Source organism: Oncorhynchus mykiss, unplaced genomic scaffold, assembly GCF_013265735.2.
Source record: "Oncorhynchus mykiss isolate Arlee unplaced genomic scaffold, USDA_OmykA_1.1 un_scaffold_173, whole genome shotgun sequence".
NCBI lineage: Eukaryota > Metazoa > Chordata > Actinopteri > Salmoniformes > Salmonidae > Oncorhynchus > Oncorhynchus mykiss.
The window spans coordinates 448,510-465,427 of record NW_023493670.1 but is presented as its reverse complement, the minus strand read 5'-3'; the positions used below and the strand labels follow the sequence as shown (position 1 = coordinate 465,427).

The window sequence follows — 16,918 nt, the reverse complement described above, 5'->3', positions numbered from 1 at the left end:
TGCTGTTTATCATTGTCTCAAAGAAGAGTTCCTCGTTCCACTTTCCTGGGGGAATTTACAAGCCTCCCACTGATTGAATAAACATTGTTTCCACAGGTAACATTTTGTGTTTCAACCAACTTGCAACCTAAATCCAATGACTGGTAACATTTTGTGTTTCACCCAATTTGCGACCTAAATCCAATGACGGGTAACATTTTGTGTTTCACCCAATTTGCGACCTAAATCCAATGACAGGTAACATTTTGTGTTTCACCCAACTTGCAACCTAAATCCAATGACTGGTAACATTTTGTGTTTCACCCAACTTGCGACCTAAATCCAATGACGGGTAACATTTTGTGTTTCACCCAACTTGCGACCTAAATCCAATGACGGGTAACATTTTGTGTATCACCCAACTTGCAACCAATATCCAATGACTGGTGACATTTTGTGTTGATTTCATGTTAAATTCACATTAGTTGACGAATCAAAGAAATGTAAATAGAAACTAGATGTTGAACTGACGTCTGTGCCCAGTGGGCTGGTTTGAATAAGCAGCAGGTGTTGGATTCGTGACAAGTTAACCCACTTTCATAGGCTGTCATTGTAAATAAGAATTTGTTCTGACTTACCTAGATAAAAAAAATAACAAAGGTGAGAATGCTATTCATTGACTACAGCTCCGCTTTCAACACCATAGTGCCCTCAAAGCTCATCTCTAAGCTTGGGAACCTGGTAACTGGATCCTGGACTTCCTGACAGGCCACCCCCAGGTGGTAGGAGTAAGTAACAACACATCTGCCACGCTGATCCTCATCACAGGGGGCCCCTCAGGGGTGCATGCTCAGCCCCCTCCTGTACTCCCTGTTCACTCATGAATGCATGGCCAGACACGACTCCCACACCATCATTAAGTTCGCTGATGACACAACAGTGTCATCAGGCCTGATCACTGACAACAACAACAAGAAAGCCTACAGGGATAAGGTCAGAGACCTGGTTGTGTGGTGCCAGGACAGCAACCATTCCCTCAATGTGATCAAGATAAAGAAGATGATTGTGGACTAAAGGAAAAGGAGGCCCAAGCACGCCCCATTCTCATCGACGGAGCTGTAGGGGAGCAGGTTGAGAGTTTCAAGTTCCTTGGTGTCCGCATCAACAACAAACTATCATGGTCCAACCCCCACCCCTTTACGCTGCTGCTACTCTCTGTTTATTATCTATGCGTAGTCACTTTAACTCTACCTACATGTGCATATTGCCTCATTTACCTTGACTAACCGGTGCCCCGGCACATTGACTCTGTACTGGTACCTCCTGTATATAGCCTCCACATTGACACTGTACTGGTACCCCCTGTATATAGTCTCCACATTGACTCTGTACTGGTACCCCCTGTATATAGCCTCCACATTGACTCTGTACCGGTACCTCCTGTATATAGCCTCCACATTGACTCTGTACTGGTACCCCTGTATATATCCTCCACATTGACTCTGTACCGGTACCCCCTATATATAGCCTCCACATTGACACTGTACTGTTACCCCCTGTATATAGCCTCCACATTGACTCTGTACCGGTACCCCCTATATATAGCCTCCACATTGACACTGTACTGTTACCCCCTGTATATAGCCTCCATATTGACTCTGTACTGGTACCCCTGTATATAGCCTCCACATTGACTCTGTACCGGTACCCCCTATATATAGCCTCCACATTGACACTGTACCGGTACCCCCTGTATATAGCCTCCACATTGACTCTGTACCGGTACCCCCTGTAAATAGCCTCCACATTGACTCTGTACCGGTACCCCCTGTATATAGCCTCCACATTAACTCTGTACCGGTACCCCCTGTAAATAGCCTCCACATTGACTCTGTACTGGTATCTCCTGTATATAGTCTCCATATTAACTCTGTACCGGTACCCCCTGTAAATAGCCTCCACATTAACTCTGTACTGGTACCCCCTGTAAATAGCCTCCACATTGACTCTGTACTGGTACCCCCTGTAAATAGCCTCCACATTGACTCTGTACCGGTACCCCCTGTATATAGCCTCCACATTAACTCTGTACCGGTACCCCCTGTAAATAGCCTCCACATTGACTCTGTACTGGTATCTCCTGTATATAGTCTCCATATTAACTCTGTACTGGTACCCCCTGTATATAGCCTCCACATTAACTCTGTACCGGTACCCCCTGTATATAGCCTCCACATTAACTCTGTACCGGTACCCCCTGTAAATAGCCTCCACATTGACTCTGTACTGGTACCCCCTGTAAATAGCCTCCACATTGACTCTGTACTGGTACCCCCTGTAAATAGCCTCCACATTGACTCTGTACTGGTACCCCCTGTAAATAGCCTCCACATTGACTCTGTACTGGTACCCCCTGTATATAGCCTCCACATTAACTCTGTACCGGTACCCCCTGTAAATAGCCTCCACATTGACTCTGTACTGGTACCCCCTGTAAATAGCCTCCACATTGACACTGTACCGGTACCCCCTGTAAATAGCCTCCACATTGACTCTGTACTGGTACCCCCTGTAAATAGCCTCCACATTGACACTGTACCGGTACCCCCTGTAAATAGCCTCCACATTGACTCTGTACTGGTACCCCCTGTAAATAGCCTCCACATTGACACTGTACCGGTACCCCCTGTAAATAGCCTCCACATTGACTCTGTACCGGTACCCCCTGTAAATAGCCTCCACATTGACTCTGTACCAGTACCCCCTGTATATAGCCTCCACATTTCCTCGCTATTGTTATTTTACTGCTGCTCTTTAATTATTTGTTACTTTTATTTCATCATTCTTTTTAAACATAACAATTGTTTTACTTAACAAGTATTTTTCTTAACTGCATTGTTGGTGAAGGGCTTGTAGGTAAGCATTTCACTAAGGTCTACACCGGTTGTATTCGGCACGTGACAAATAATATTTAATTTGATTTTCATACTTTTCTAATAAAACACTTTTCAACCCATATGATCTATTACATAACAAAAGTCTAAAAAAACGTATACAAATATCATGTCATAGTGAATTCATGACATGTGAACGAACAAGCCTTTTCATACTTTATAATATACAGTGGGGAGAACAAGTATTTGATACACTGCCGATTTTGCAGGTTTTCCTACTTATAAAGCATGTAGAGGTCTGTAATTTTTATCATAGATACACTTCAACCGTGAGAGACGGAATCTAAAAAATCCATCCAAAAATCCATAAAATCACATTTAAGTAATTAATTTGCATTTTATTGAGACCCAGAGTTACTTCTGCTACAGAGGATAAGTTCATTAGAGTTACCAGCCTCAGAAATTGCTGCCCAAATAAATGCTTCTCAGAGTTGAACTAACAGACACATCTCAATATCAACTGTTCAGAGGAGACTGTGTGAATCAGGCCTTCATGGTCGAATTGCTGCAAAGAAACCACTACTCAAGGACAGCAAAAAGAAGAAGAGACTTGCTTGGGCCAAGAAACACGAGCAAGCCTTCACATTGACCCTGTACTGGTACCTCCTGTATATAGCCTCCACATGGACTCTGTACTGTTATCCCCTGTGTATAGCCTCCACATTGACTCTGTACTGGTACCCCCTGTATATAGCCTCCACATTGACTCTGTACTGGTACCCCCTGTATATAGTCTCCACATTGACTCTGTACTGGTACCCCCTGTATATAGTCTCCACATTGACTCTGTACTGGTACCCCCTGTATATAGTCTCCACATTGACTCTGTACTGGTACCCCCTGTATATAGTCTCCACATTGACTCTGTACTGGTACCCCCTGTATATAGTCTCCACATTGACTCTGTACTGGTACCCCCTGTATATAGCCTCCACATTGACTCTGTACTGGTACCCCCTGTATACAGCCTCCACATTGACTCTGTACCGGTACCTCCTGTATATAGCCTTCACATTGACCCTGTACTGGTACCCCCTGTATATAGCCTTCACATTGACCCTGTACTGGTACCCCCTATATATAGCCTTCACATTGACCCTGTACTGGTACCCCCTGTATATAGCCTCCACATTGACTCTGTACTGGTACCTCCTGTATATAGCCTTCACATTGACCCTGTACTGGTACCCCCTGTATATAGCCTTCACATTGACCCTGTACTGGTACCTCCTGTATATAGGCTCCACATTAACTCTGTACTGGTACCTCCTGTATATAGCCTCCACATTGACTCTATACTGGTACCTCCTGTATACAGCCTCCACATCGAATCTGTACTGGTACCTCCTGTATATAGCCTTCACATTGACCCTTTACTGGTACCTCCTGTATATAGCCTTCACATTGACCCTGTACTGGTACCCCCTGTATATAGCCTTCACATTGACCCTGTACTGGTACCTCCTGTATATAGGCTCCACATTAACTCTGTACTGGTACCTCCTGTATATAGCCTCCACATTGACTCTATACTGGTACCTCCTGTATACAGCCTCCACATCGAATCTGTACTGGTACCTCCTGTATATAGCCTTCACATTGACCCTGTACTGGTACCTCCTGTATATAGCCTCCACATTGACTCTGTACTGGTACCTCCTGTATATAGCCTCCACATTGACTCTATACTGGTACCTCCTGTATACAGCCTCCACATCGACTCTGTACTGGTACCTCCTGTATATAGCCTCCACATTGACTCTGTACTGGTACCTCCTGTATATAGCCTCCACATCGACTCTGTACTGGTACCTCCTGTATATAGCCTCCACATTGACTCTGTACTGGTACCTCCTGTATATAGCCTCCACATTGACTCTGTACCAGTACCCCCTGTATATAGCCTCCACATTGACTCTGTACCGGTACCTCCTGTATACAGCCTCCACATTGACTCTGTACCGGTACCCCCTGTATACAGCCTCCACATTGACTCTGTACCGGTACCCCCTGTATACAGCCTCCACATTGACTCTGTACCGGTACCCCCTGTATACAGCCTCCATATTGACTCTGTACCGGTACCCCCTGTATACAGCCTCCACATTGACTCTGTACCGGTACCCCCTGTATACAGCCTCCACATTGACTCTGTACTGGTACCTCCTGTATATAGCCTCCACATTGACTCTGTACTGGTACCCCCTGTATACAGCCTCCACATTGACTCTGTACTGGTACCCCCTGTATACAGCCTCCACATTGACTCTGTACTGGTACCCCCTGTATACAGCCTCCACATTGACTCTGTACTGGTACCCCCTGTATATAGCCTCCACATTGACTCTGTACTGGTACCCCCTGTATATAGCCTCCACATTGACTCTGTACTGGTACCCCCTGTATACAGCCTCCACATTGACTCTGTACTGGTACCCCCTGTATATAGTCTCCACATTGACTCTGTACTGGTACCCCCTGTATACAGCCTCCACATTGACTCTGTACTGGTACCTCCTGTATACAACCTCCACATTGACTCTGTACTGGTACCCCCTGTATACAGCCTCCTCATTGACTCTGTAGCCACGGTATATTTTTTTATTGTGTAACTTATTTTCTTACCTCTTATTTTTCTTAACTACATTGTTGGTTAAGGGCTTGTCAGTAAGAATTTCACGGTAATGTCTACACCTGTTGTAGCTTTAAGGGAATAGTATGGTCACATCTAGAGAAAAAATTAACAGAGAAAATGTATATCAACACACTACCTATTCATAGAAGTATTTATGCATCATCTACATATTCATTTTATGCTTCTACGTCTGTGAACAGGAAAGTATTAGTTGTAAGACGTAAGAGAAAATATATCAGCTCATTGTTAAATTATTATGACGTTCTTTCCAATACAAAAAGTGTACTAATTGTTTCCAAACTGCGTTACCCACTCCAGCCAGCAGATGGCGACGAGCGTCTTTCAGGTGATGCTTCTAGCGTGACGTATAATGGACTGGACGGGACCCTTCTTCAGGAACAACAACACGGCTACTCTTTCAACCACCTCCGTAGCTTGGTAGACAAGGTAAAACTGAAAGATTGACGTTTAGACCATGTTAACGTACATTAGCTAATCGCAGTGTTTAAAACACATTTCAGTTGACGTTAACTTGAACCTAATTTGCTTGTTCAAGTTGCAAATGTGTTAAAGATTGATACTGAGCCTAGCACTAGGCTATTCGCTAATGCTAACTAGCTAGCTAACATCCCTGACCATGAGCTCATTAAACTACTCATCCCCTGCTGAAGAAGTGGATGTCTGCTGTACGGAGAAAGAAGCTCTGGCGCTGAACATTGTCGTGAAAGACGAAGAGGAGGATATTACAGTGAAAGGAGAGAAAGATGCTCTGGCGCTGAACATTGTCGTGAAAGACGAAGAGGAGGATATTACAGTGAAAGGAGAGAAAGAACCTTTCAAAATGGAAGAGGAGGCTGTTATAGGGAAAGAAGAGAAAGCATCCTCTTCCTCTCTAAAAGGTTATATCTCAGTAAAGGTGAAGGAGGAAGACGTTTTGGGAGTGAAAGAGGAGGAGACAGAATATCTCATTAACACCAGTGAGTATTGTCTTAAACAGGGGCACAAACTATGCAGTTGTTGAACTAATGTGTGGTTTTTAAGGGCCATTCTACTTAAGTTCTTCACTTCAATGTGATGTTCAGTACTATATAAATTGTTAAAGCGTCAATCTGCCATTGCTACATATATTTTTGGGACTTTTAAATGAGATTTAATTATATATAACAGTCTTTTAAAATGTAATAATGGAGCATAATTTATACTTAAAATATCAAAGGGACACAAAAGGCACCCAATTCATTTAGAGATATTAATGCCTCTGATAAGACCCTATGACTGTAATAGACAGTAATAATTGATGATGGTAATAAGTTTACCATCTGTTTGATGTTCTCGTTCAAACAGGAGAGAGACCTGACTATCGTGGATCCTCTGGGGAGCCTCAACAACATCCTGATGCTGACGAGGCAGAGAAGAGTCTCTCCAGATCAGAACACCAGATGGTACAGCTTGGTCTGGTCTAGCATACAGCTTGGTCTGGTCTAGCATACAGCTTGGTCTGGTCTAGCATACAGCTTGGTCTGGTCTAGCATACACTTTGCTCTATCTGGGTCTGGGTTTCTGTTAGGCACTTTATGACAACAGTGACATCAGCATCCATAATGATATGTGTCTGTGTCCCCTCTTTATGGTTACCAGGACAATGCTAGCCCCTCCGCCCTCCCGGAGTCCCTGTGTCGTGCCTCTCCCGGTAGCACGTTACTGCTGGGTATGAAGAGGTTGTCTGTGCTGCTGGTGGACTGCAGGAAAACAACGGGGCTGAGTGGAACTGTGAGAGGAGGAGAAGAGAAGAAAGGATCAGATTTGACACATCAAAGTAAGTGCTGTAGTTTAGTTTGAACAAATAAAATAGATCTGCCCATTGGTATCTGTTCCCAATAGGGCTCTCCCCGACTAAAACAAAAACAACTTTGCACACTCTTGGTATTCTCTCAACCAGCTTAACCTGGAATACTTTTCCAACAGTCTTGACGGAGTTCCCACATGCTGGGCACATGTTGGCTACTTTTCCGTCACTCTGCGGTCCAACTCATCCCAAACCATCTCAATGCATCTCAATTTGGGTTAAGGTCGGGTGATTGTGAAGACCAGGTCATCTGATGCAGCACTCCTTCACTCTCCTTCTTGGTCAAATAGAACTTACACAGCCTGGTTGTGGTTGGGTCATTGTCCTGTTGAAAAACAAATGATAGTCCCACTAAGCACAAACCAGATGGGATGGTGTATCGCTGCAGAATGCTGTGATAGCGATGCTGGTTAAGTGTGACTTGAATTCTAAATAAATCACAAACAGTGTCACCAGCAAAGCACCATCACTCATGAATGCTCATCAATGCTTCACGGTGGGAAACACACATGTGGAGATCATCCGTTCACCTACTCTGCGTCTCACAGACATGTCGGTTGGAACCGGAAATCTCAAATTTGGACTCATCAGACCAAAGGACAGATTTCCACCGGTCCATTGCTCATGCTTCTTGATTCACACAGTCTCCTCTGAACAGTTGATGTTGAGTTGTGTCTCTTAATTGAACTCTGTAAATCATTTATTTGGGCTGCAATTTCTGAGGCTGGTAAGTAATGAAGTACAGTGCCTTGCGAAAGTATTCGGCCCCCTTGAACTTTGCGACCTTTTGCCACATTTCAGGCTTCAAACATAAAGATATAAAACTGTATTTTTTTGTGAAGAATCAACAACAAGTGGGACACAATCATGAAGTGGAACGACATTTATTGGATATTTCAAACTTTTTTAACAAATCAAAAACTGAAAAATTGGGCGTGCAAAATTATTCAGCCCCCTTAAGTTAATACTTTGTAGCGCCACCTTTTGCTGCGATTACAGCTGTAAGTCGCTTGGGGTATGTCTCTATCAGTTTTGCACATCGAGAGACTGACATTTTTTCCCATTCCTCCTTGCAAAACAGCTCAAGCTCAGTGAGGTTGGATGGAGAGCATTTGTGAACAGCAGTTTTCAGTTCTTTCCACAGATTCTCGATTGGATTCAGGTCTGGACTTTGACTTGGCCATTCTAACACCTGGATATGTTTATTTTTGAACCATTCCATTGTAGATTTTGCTTTATGTTTTGGATCATTGTCTTGTTGGAAGACAAATCTCCGTCCCAGTCTCAGGTCTTTTGCAGACTCCATCAGGCTTTCTTCCAGAATGGTCCTGTATTTGGCTCCATCCATCTTCCCATCAATTTGAACCATCTTCCCTGTCCCTGCTGAAGAAAAGCAGGCCCAAACCATGATGCTGCCACCACCATGTTTGACAGTGGGGATGGTGTGTTCAGGATGTTGCTTTTACGCCAAACATAACGTTTTGCATTGTTGCCAAAAAGTTCAATTTTGATTTCATCTGACCAGAGCACCTTCTTCCACATGTTTGGTGTGTCTCCCAGGTGGCTTGTGGCAAACTTTAAACAACACTTTTTATGGATATCTTTAAGAAATGGCTTTCTTCTTGCCACTCTTCCATAAAGGCCAGATTTGTGCAATATACGACTGATTGTTGTCCTATGGACAGAGTCTCCCACCTCAGCTGTAGATCTCTGCAGTTCATCCAGAGTGATCATGGGCCTCTCTGATCTCTCTCATCTCTGATCAGTCTTCTCCTTGTATGAGCTGAAAGTTTAGAGGGACGGCCAGGTCTTGGTAGATTTGCAGTGCTCTGATACTCCTTCCATTTCAATATTATCGCTTGCACAGTGCTCCTTGGGATGTTTAAAGCTTGGGAAATCTTTTTGTATCCAAATCCGGCTTTAAACTTCTTCACAACAGTATCTCGGACCTGCCTGATGTGTTCCTTGTTCTTCATGATGCTCTCTGCGCTTTTAACGGACCTCTGAGACTATCACAGTGCAGGTGCATTTATACGGAGACTTGATTACACACAGGTAGATTGTATTTATCATCATTAGTCATTTAGGTCAACATTGGATCATTCAGAGATCCTCACTGAACTTCTGGAGAGAGTTTGCTGCATTGAAAGTAAAGGGGCTGAATAATTTTGCACGCCCAATTTTGTAGTTTTTGATTTGTTAAAAAAGTTTGAAATATCCAATAAATGTCGTTCCACTTCATGATTGTGTCCCACTTGTTGTTGATTCTTCACAAAAAAATACAGTTTTATATCTTTATGTTTGAAGCCTGAAATGTGGCAAAAGGTCGCAAAGTTCAAGGGGGCCGAATACTTTCGCAAGGCACTGTAACTGGGTCTTCCTTTCCTGTGGAGGTCCTCATGAGAGCCAGTTTCATCGTAGCTTTTGATGTTATTTGCGACTGTGCTTAAAGAAACTTTCAATGTTCTTGAAATATTCGGTATTGACTGACCATGTCTTCAAGTAATGATGGGCTGTTGTTTCTCTTTGCTTATTTGAGCCATTTGGACTTGGTCTTTTACCAAATAGGGCTGTCTTCTGTATACCCCTTTAACTTGTCACAAGACAACTGATTGGCTCAAACTCACTAAGAAGGAAAAACACAAATGAATATTTAAACAAGGCACACCTGTTAATTGAAATGCTTTCCAGATGACTACCTCATGAAGCTGGTTGAGAGAATGCCAAGAGTGTGCAAAGCTGTCATCAAGACAAAGGGTGGCTACTTTGAAGAATCTCAAATATAAAATATATTTTGATTTGTTTAACACATGATTCCATGTGTGTTATTTCATAGTTTTGATGTCTTCACTATTATTCTACAATGTAGAAAACAGTTTTGAAAAATAAAGAAAAACCCTTGAATGAGTAGGTGTGTCCACCTTTGACTGGTACTCTATATACAGTGGGGAGAACAAGTATTTAACACACTGCCGATTTTGCAGGTTTTCCTACTTACAAAGCATGTAGAGGTCTGTAATTTTTTATCATAGGTACACTTCAACTGTGAGAGACGGAATCTAAAACAAAAATCCAGAAAATCCCATTGTATGATTTTTAAGTAATTAATTTGCATTTTATTGCATGACATAAGTATTTGATACATCAGAAAAGCAGAATTTAATATTTGGTACAGAAACCTTTGTTTGCAATTACAGAGATCATGTTTCCTGTAGTTCTTGACCAGGTTTGCACACACTGCAGCAGGGATTTTGGCCCACTCCTCCATACAGACCTTCTCCAGATCCTTCAGGTTTCGGGGCTGTCGCTGGGCAATACGGACTTTCAGCTCGCTCCAACGATTTTCTATTGGGTTCAGGTCTGGAGACTGGCTAGGCCACTCCAGGACCTTGAGTTGCTTCTTACGGAGCCACTCCTTAGTTGCCCTGGCTGTGTGTTTCGGGTCGTTGTCATGCTGGAAGACCCAGCCACGACCCATCTTCAATACTCTTACTGAGGGAAGGAGGTTGTTGGCCAAGATCTCGCGATACATGGCCCCATCCATCCTCCCCTCAATACAGTGCAGTCGTCCTGTCCCCTTTGCAGAAAAGCATCCCCAAAGAATGATGTTTCCACCTCCATGCTTGACGGTTGGGATGGTGTTCTTGGGGTTGTACTCATCCTTCTTCTTCCTCCAAACACGGCGAGTGGAGTTTAGACCAAAAAGCTCTATTTTTGTCTCATCATACCACATGACCTTCTCCCATTCCTCCTCTGGATCATCCAGATGGTCATTGGCAAACTTCAGACGGGCCTGGACATGCGCTAGCTTGAGCATGGGGACCTTGCGTGCGCTGCAGGATTTTAATCCATGACGGCATAGTGTGTTACTAATGGTTCTTTTTGAGACTGTGGTCCCAGCTCTCTTCAGGGCATTGACCAGGTCCTGCCGTGTATTTCTGGGATGATCCCTCACCTTCCTCATGATCATTGATTCCCCACAAGGTGAGATCTTTCATGGAGCCCCAGACCGAGGGTGATTGACCGTCATCTTGAACTTCTTCCATTTTTTAACAATTGCACCAACAGTTGTTGCCTTCTCACCAAGCTGCTTGCCTATTGTCCTGTAGCCCATCCCAGCCTTGTGCAGGTCTACAATTTTATCCCTGATGTCCTTACACCCTCTCTGGTCTTGGCCATTGTGGAGAGGTTGGAGTCTGTTTGATTGACTGTGTGGACAGGTGTCTTTTCTACAGGTAACGAGTTCAAACAGGTGCAGTTAATACAGGTAATGAGTGGAGAACAGGAGGGATTCTTAAAGAAAAACGTGAGAGCCGGAATTGTTACTGGTTGGTAGGTGATCAAATACTTATGTCCTGCAATAAAATGCAAATTAATTATTATTAATTACTTAAAAATGTGATTTTCTGGATTTTTGTTTTAGATTCCGTCTCTCACAGTTGAAGTGTACCTATGATAAAAATTACAGACCTCTACGTGCTTTGTAAGTAGGAAAACCTGCAAAATCGGCAGTGTATCAAATACTTGTTCTCCCCACTGTATGTATATACTGAACAGATATGAAAACAACAATTTCAATGATTTACAGTTCAAATTAGGAAAGTAGTCAACGTAAATACATTTATTAGGCCCTAATCTATGGACTTCACATGACTGGGCAGGGGCGCAGCAATTGGTGGGTCTGTTGGGGCGTAAGCCCACCCACTTGGGAGCCAGGCCCATCGAATCAGAATTAGTTTTCCCCACAAAAGGGCTTTGTTAAATAGTCCTCAAGGATAAATACTCCTCAGTTTCATCAGATGTCCGGGTGGCTGATCTCAGACGATGTGGAGGTCCTTGATCTGCGGTTGTGAGGCCTGTTGGACGGACTTCCAAATTCTCAAAAAAATACATTGGAGGCGGCTGATGGTAGAGAATGCAACATTAAATTCTCTGGTAGCAGCTCCAGTGGATATTCCTGCAGTCCCCAATCCATTTGCACACTCCCTCAAAACTTGAGACATCTGTGGCTTGTGTTGTGTGACAACTGTATATTTTAGAGTGGCTTTTTATTGTGCCCAGCACAAGGTACACCTATGTAATGCTGTTTAATCAGCTTTTTGATATGCTACACCTGTCACATGGATGGATTATCTTGGCAAAGCAATGTAAACAAATTTACACAAAATTGGAGAGTGGAGGTTTCATTCTGGTCTCTTTTTATATAAACACTGTCTTTGGCAGGAGGAAAACCAAACTTGGAGGAACCAAAGACCTCCACAACATCAAGACGACACCTCTGCTCCCAGATCAAGTTAGGAAGCCTGAAAAGACCTGAGAGGACACACACGGGAGAGAAGCCATACCATTGCGGCCAGTGTGGAAAGAGTTTTAGCCTGTTAGGAAGCCTGAAGGCTCATGAGCGAATACACTCAGGAGAGAAGCCATACCATTGCGGCCAGTGTGGAAATAGTTTTAGCCAGTTAGGAAACATGAAAAGACATAGGAGGATACACACAGGGGAGAAGCCATACCACTGCTCCCATTGCGGAAAGAGTTTTAACCATTTACTTAACATGAAAAGACATGAGAGGATACACACAGGAGTGAAGCCTCACCATTGCTCCCAGTGTGGAAAGAGTTTTATGCAGTTAGGTATCCTCAAAGATCATTTGCGAATACACACAGGGGAGAAGCCTTACTACTGCTCCCATTGTGGAAAGAGTTTTAACCATTTAGTTAACATGAAAAGACATGAGAGGATTCACACAGGAGTGAAGCCTCACCATTGCTCCCAGTGTGGAAAGAGTTTTATGCAGTTAGGTATCCTCAAAGATCATTTGCGAATACACACAGGGGAGAAGCCTTTCCTTTGCGCCCAGTGTGGAAAGAGTTTTAGCCAGTCAGGAAACCTGAAAGTGCATGAGCGAATTCACACAGGGAAGAAATCTTACCACTGATCCCAGCGTGCAATGCGTTTTTACCCAATTAGGACACCTGAAAGAAGACATGAGACCGCACACGGGAGAGAAGCTTTACAAATGTTCAGACTGGGGGGAAGGCATTTTACTCATCAGAATCCACACAGGAGAGAATGTTTACTTGTTTATATATAATTATTTCTGGATTTTTTTTCCTCATTTTGTCTGTGATAGTTGTAGTGTACCTATGATGAAAATTACAGGCCTCTCTCATCTTTTTAAGTGAATTTGCACAATTGGTGGCTGACTAAATACTTTTTTGCCCCACTAAGTGTATGTAAACTTCCAACTTCAAATGTATATTATTTGAAATGCTAATCCTTTGCACACGAATGCTCACTCATTCAGGAATAATTGCAGTCAATATATATTTACGCCGTTGTGATCTGTTGGAATCCGGTCCGTCTGCTGGAGAGTTCATCTGAGTCTCTCTCCTTCTGTTTCCCTGAAGTTCAAAGTCTTTCTTGGTTAGAATGGATACCTCAGATTACCATTCAGAAATGTTCTCATAGGATAGATGTTTCGGCGGTTGTCGTCATTCGCATCCCAAGTTTACATCATTTCTAGCTGCCCCCACAGACCTACCAATGCTCTTACTCTGTTGGGATTGATAGTCTCAGAGTTGAACCATTTCCAGCCGTGTAGCCAATGCTCCACGTGGGATGGTTTTCTAGTCTTGGTACTCAAATGTGCCACCTCAGCTTACACCAAGGTATGCGTTGTCTAAACTATTCGCAATCACAGCTCATGCTGTGATTGGTTTGCTCAGTCTGAAGAGGATTTTTTTTTAGGAGTGGCTTTTATTCGTAACAATAGGATAGGCGGTTCCATGACACCAGATCATGTCTGTGCCCTCGGGGACGGACCAATGACTTAGTTAAACCAATAGGATAGGCGGTTCCATGACACCAGATCATGTCTGTGCCCTCGGGGACGGACCAATGACTTAGTTAAACCAATAGGATAGGCGGTTCCATGACACCAGATCATGTCTGTGCCCTCGGGGACGGACCAATGACTTAGTTAAACCAATAGGATAGGCGGTTCCATGACACCAGATCATGTCTGTGCCCTCGGGGACGGACCAATGACTTAGTTAAACCAATAGGATAGGCGGTTCCATGACACCAGATCATGTCTGTGCCCTCGGGGACGGACCAATGACTTAGTTAAACCAATAGGATAGGCGGTTCCATGACACCAGATCATGTCTGTGCCCTCGGGGACGGACCAATGACTTAGTTAAACCAATAGGATAGGCGGTTCCATGACACCAGATCATGTCTGTGCCCTCGGGGACGGACCAATGACTTAGTTAAACCAATAGGATAGGCGGTTCCATGACACCAGATCATGTCTGTGCCCTCGGGGACGGACCAATGACTTAGTTAAACCAATAGGATAGGCGGTTCCATGACACCAGATCATGTCTGTGCCCTCGGGGACGGACCAATGACTTAGTTAAACCAATAGGATAGGCGGTTCCATGACACCAGATCATGTCTGTGCCCTCGGGGACGGACCAATGACTTAGTTAAACCAATAGGATAGGCGGTTCCATGACACCAGATCATGTCTGTGCCCTCGGGGACGGACCAATGACTTAGTTAAACCAATAGGATAGGCGGTTCCATGACACCAGATCATGTCTGTGCCCTCGGGGACGGACCAATGACTTAGTTAAACCAATAGGATAGGCGGTTCCATGACACCAGATCATGTCTGTGCCCTCGGGGACGGACCAATGACTTAGTTAAACCAATAGGATAGGCGGTTCCATGACGCCAGATCATGTCTGTGCCCTCGGGGACGGACCAATGACTTAGTTAAACCAATAGGATAGGCGGTTCCATGACGCCAGATCATGTCTGTGCCCTCGGGGACGGACCAATGACTTAGTTAAACCAATAGGATAGGCGGTTCCATGACGCCAGATCATGTCTGTGCCCTCGGGGACGGACCAATGACTTAGTTAAACCAATAGGATAGGCGGTTCCATGACGCCAGATCATGTCTGTGCCCTCGGGGACGGACCATTGACTTAGTTAAACCAATAGGATAGGCGGTTCCATGACGCCAGATCATGTCTGTGCCCTCGGGGACGGACCAATGACTTAGTTAAACCAATAGGATAGGCGGTTCCATGACGCCAGATCATGTCTGTGCCCTCGGGGACGGACCAATGACTTAGTTAAACCAATAGGATAGGCGGTTCCATGACGCCAGATCATGTCTGTGCCCTCGGGGACGGACCAATGACTTAGTTAAACCAATAGGATAGGCGGTTCCATGACGCCAGATCATGTCTGTGCCCTCGGGGACGGACCAATGACTTAGTTAAACCAATAGGATAGGCGGTTCCATGACGCCAGATCATGTCTGTGCCCTCGGGGACGGACCAATGACTTAGTTAAACCAATAGGATAGGCGGTTCCATGACGCCAGATCATGTCTGTGCCCTCGGGGACGGACCAATGACTTAGTTAAACCAATAGGATAGGCGGTTCCATGACGCCAGATCATGTCTGTGCCCTCGGGGACGGACCAATGACTTAGTTAAACCAATAGGATAGGCGGTTCCATGACGCCAGATCATGTCTGTGCCCTCGGGGACGGACCAATGACTTAGTTAAACCAATAGGATAGGCGGTTCCATGACGCCAGATCATGTCTGTGCCCTCGGGGACGGACCAATGACTTAGTTAAACCAATAGGATAGGCGGTTCCATGACGCCAGATCATGTCTGTGCCCTCGGGGACGGACCAATGACTTAGTTAAACCAATAGGATAGGCGGTTCCATGACGCCAGATCATGTCTGTGCCCTCGGGGACGGACCAATGACTTAGTTAAACCAATAGGATAGGCGGTTCCATGACGCCAGATCATGTCTGTGCCCTCGGGGACGGACCAATGACTTAGTTAAACCAATAGGATAGGCGGTTCCATGACGCCAGATCATGTCTGTGCCCTCGGGGACGGACCAATGACTTAGTTAAACCAATAGGATAGGCGGTTCCATGACGCCAGATCATGTCTGTGCCCTCGGGGACGGACCAATGACTTAGTTAAACCAATAGGATAGGCGGTTCCATGACGCCAGATCATGTCTGTGCCCTCGGGGACGGACCAATGACTTAGTTAAACCAATAGGATAGGCGGTTCCATGACGCCAGATCATGTCTGTGCCCTCGGGGACGGACCAATGACTTAGTTAAACCAATAGGATAGGCGGTTCCATGACGCCAGATCATGTCTGTGCCCTCGGGGACGGACCAATGACTTAGTTAAACCAATAGGATAGGCGGTTCCATGACGCCAGATCATGTCTGTGCCCTCGGGGACGGACCAATGACTTAGTTAAACCAATAGGATAGGCGGTTCCATGACACCAGATCATGTCTGTGCCCTCGGGGACGGACCAATGACTTAGTTAAACCAATAGGATAGGCGGTTCCATGACACCAGATCATGTCTGTGCCCTCGGGGACGGACCAATGACTTAGTTAAACCAATAGGATAGGCGGTTCCATGACACCAGATCA

General features: G+C 44.7%; 1 protein-coding gene across 1 annotated transcript; it reads left to right on the top strand.

Moving 5' to 3' along the window:
- The first annotated feature begins 6,959 nt into the window (after positions 1-6,959).
- Positions 6,960-14,212, top strand: LOC118947610 (zinc finger protein 239-like). The gene is made up of 3 exons (XM_036972542.1): positions 6,960-7,010; positions 7,207-7,384; positions 12,638-14,212. Exons 1-3 carry the CDS (start codon positions 7,008-7,010, stop codon positions 13,351-13,353), a joined length of 897 nt encoding a protein of 298 aa, XP_036828437.1. The 5' UTR covers positions 6,960-7,007; the 3' UTR covers positions 13,354-14,212.
- The last annotated feature ends 2,706 nt before the right edge of the window (positions 14,213-16,918 follow it).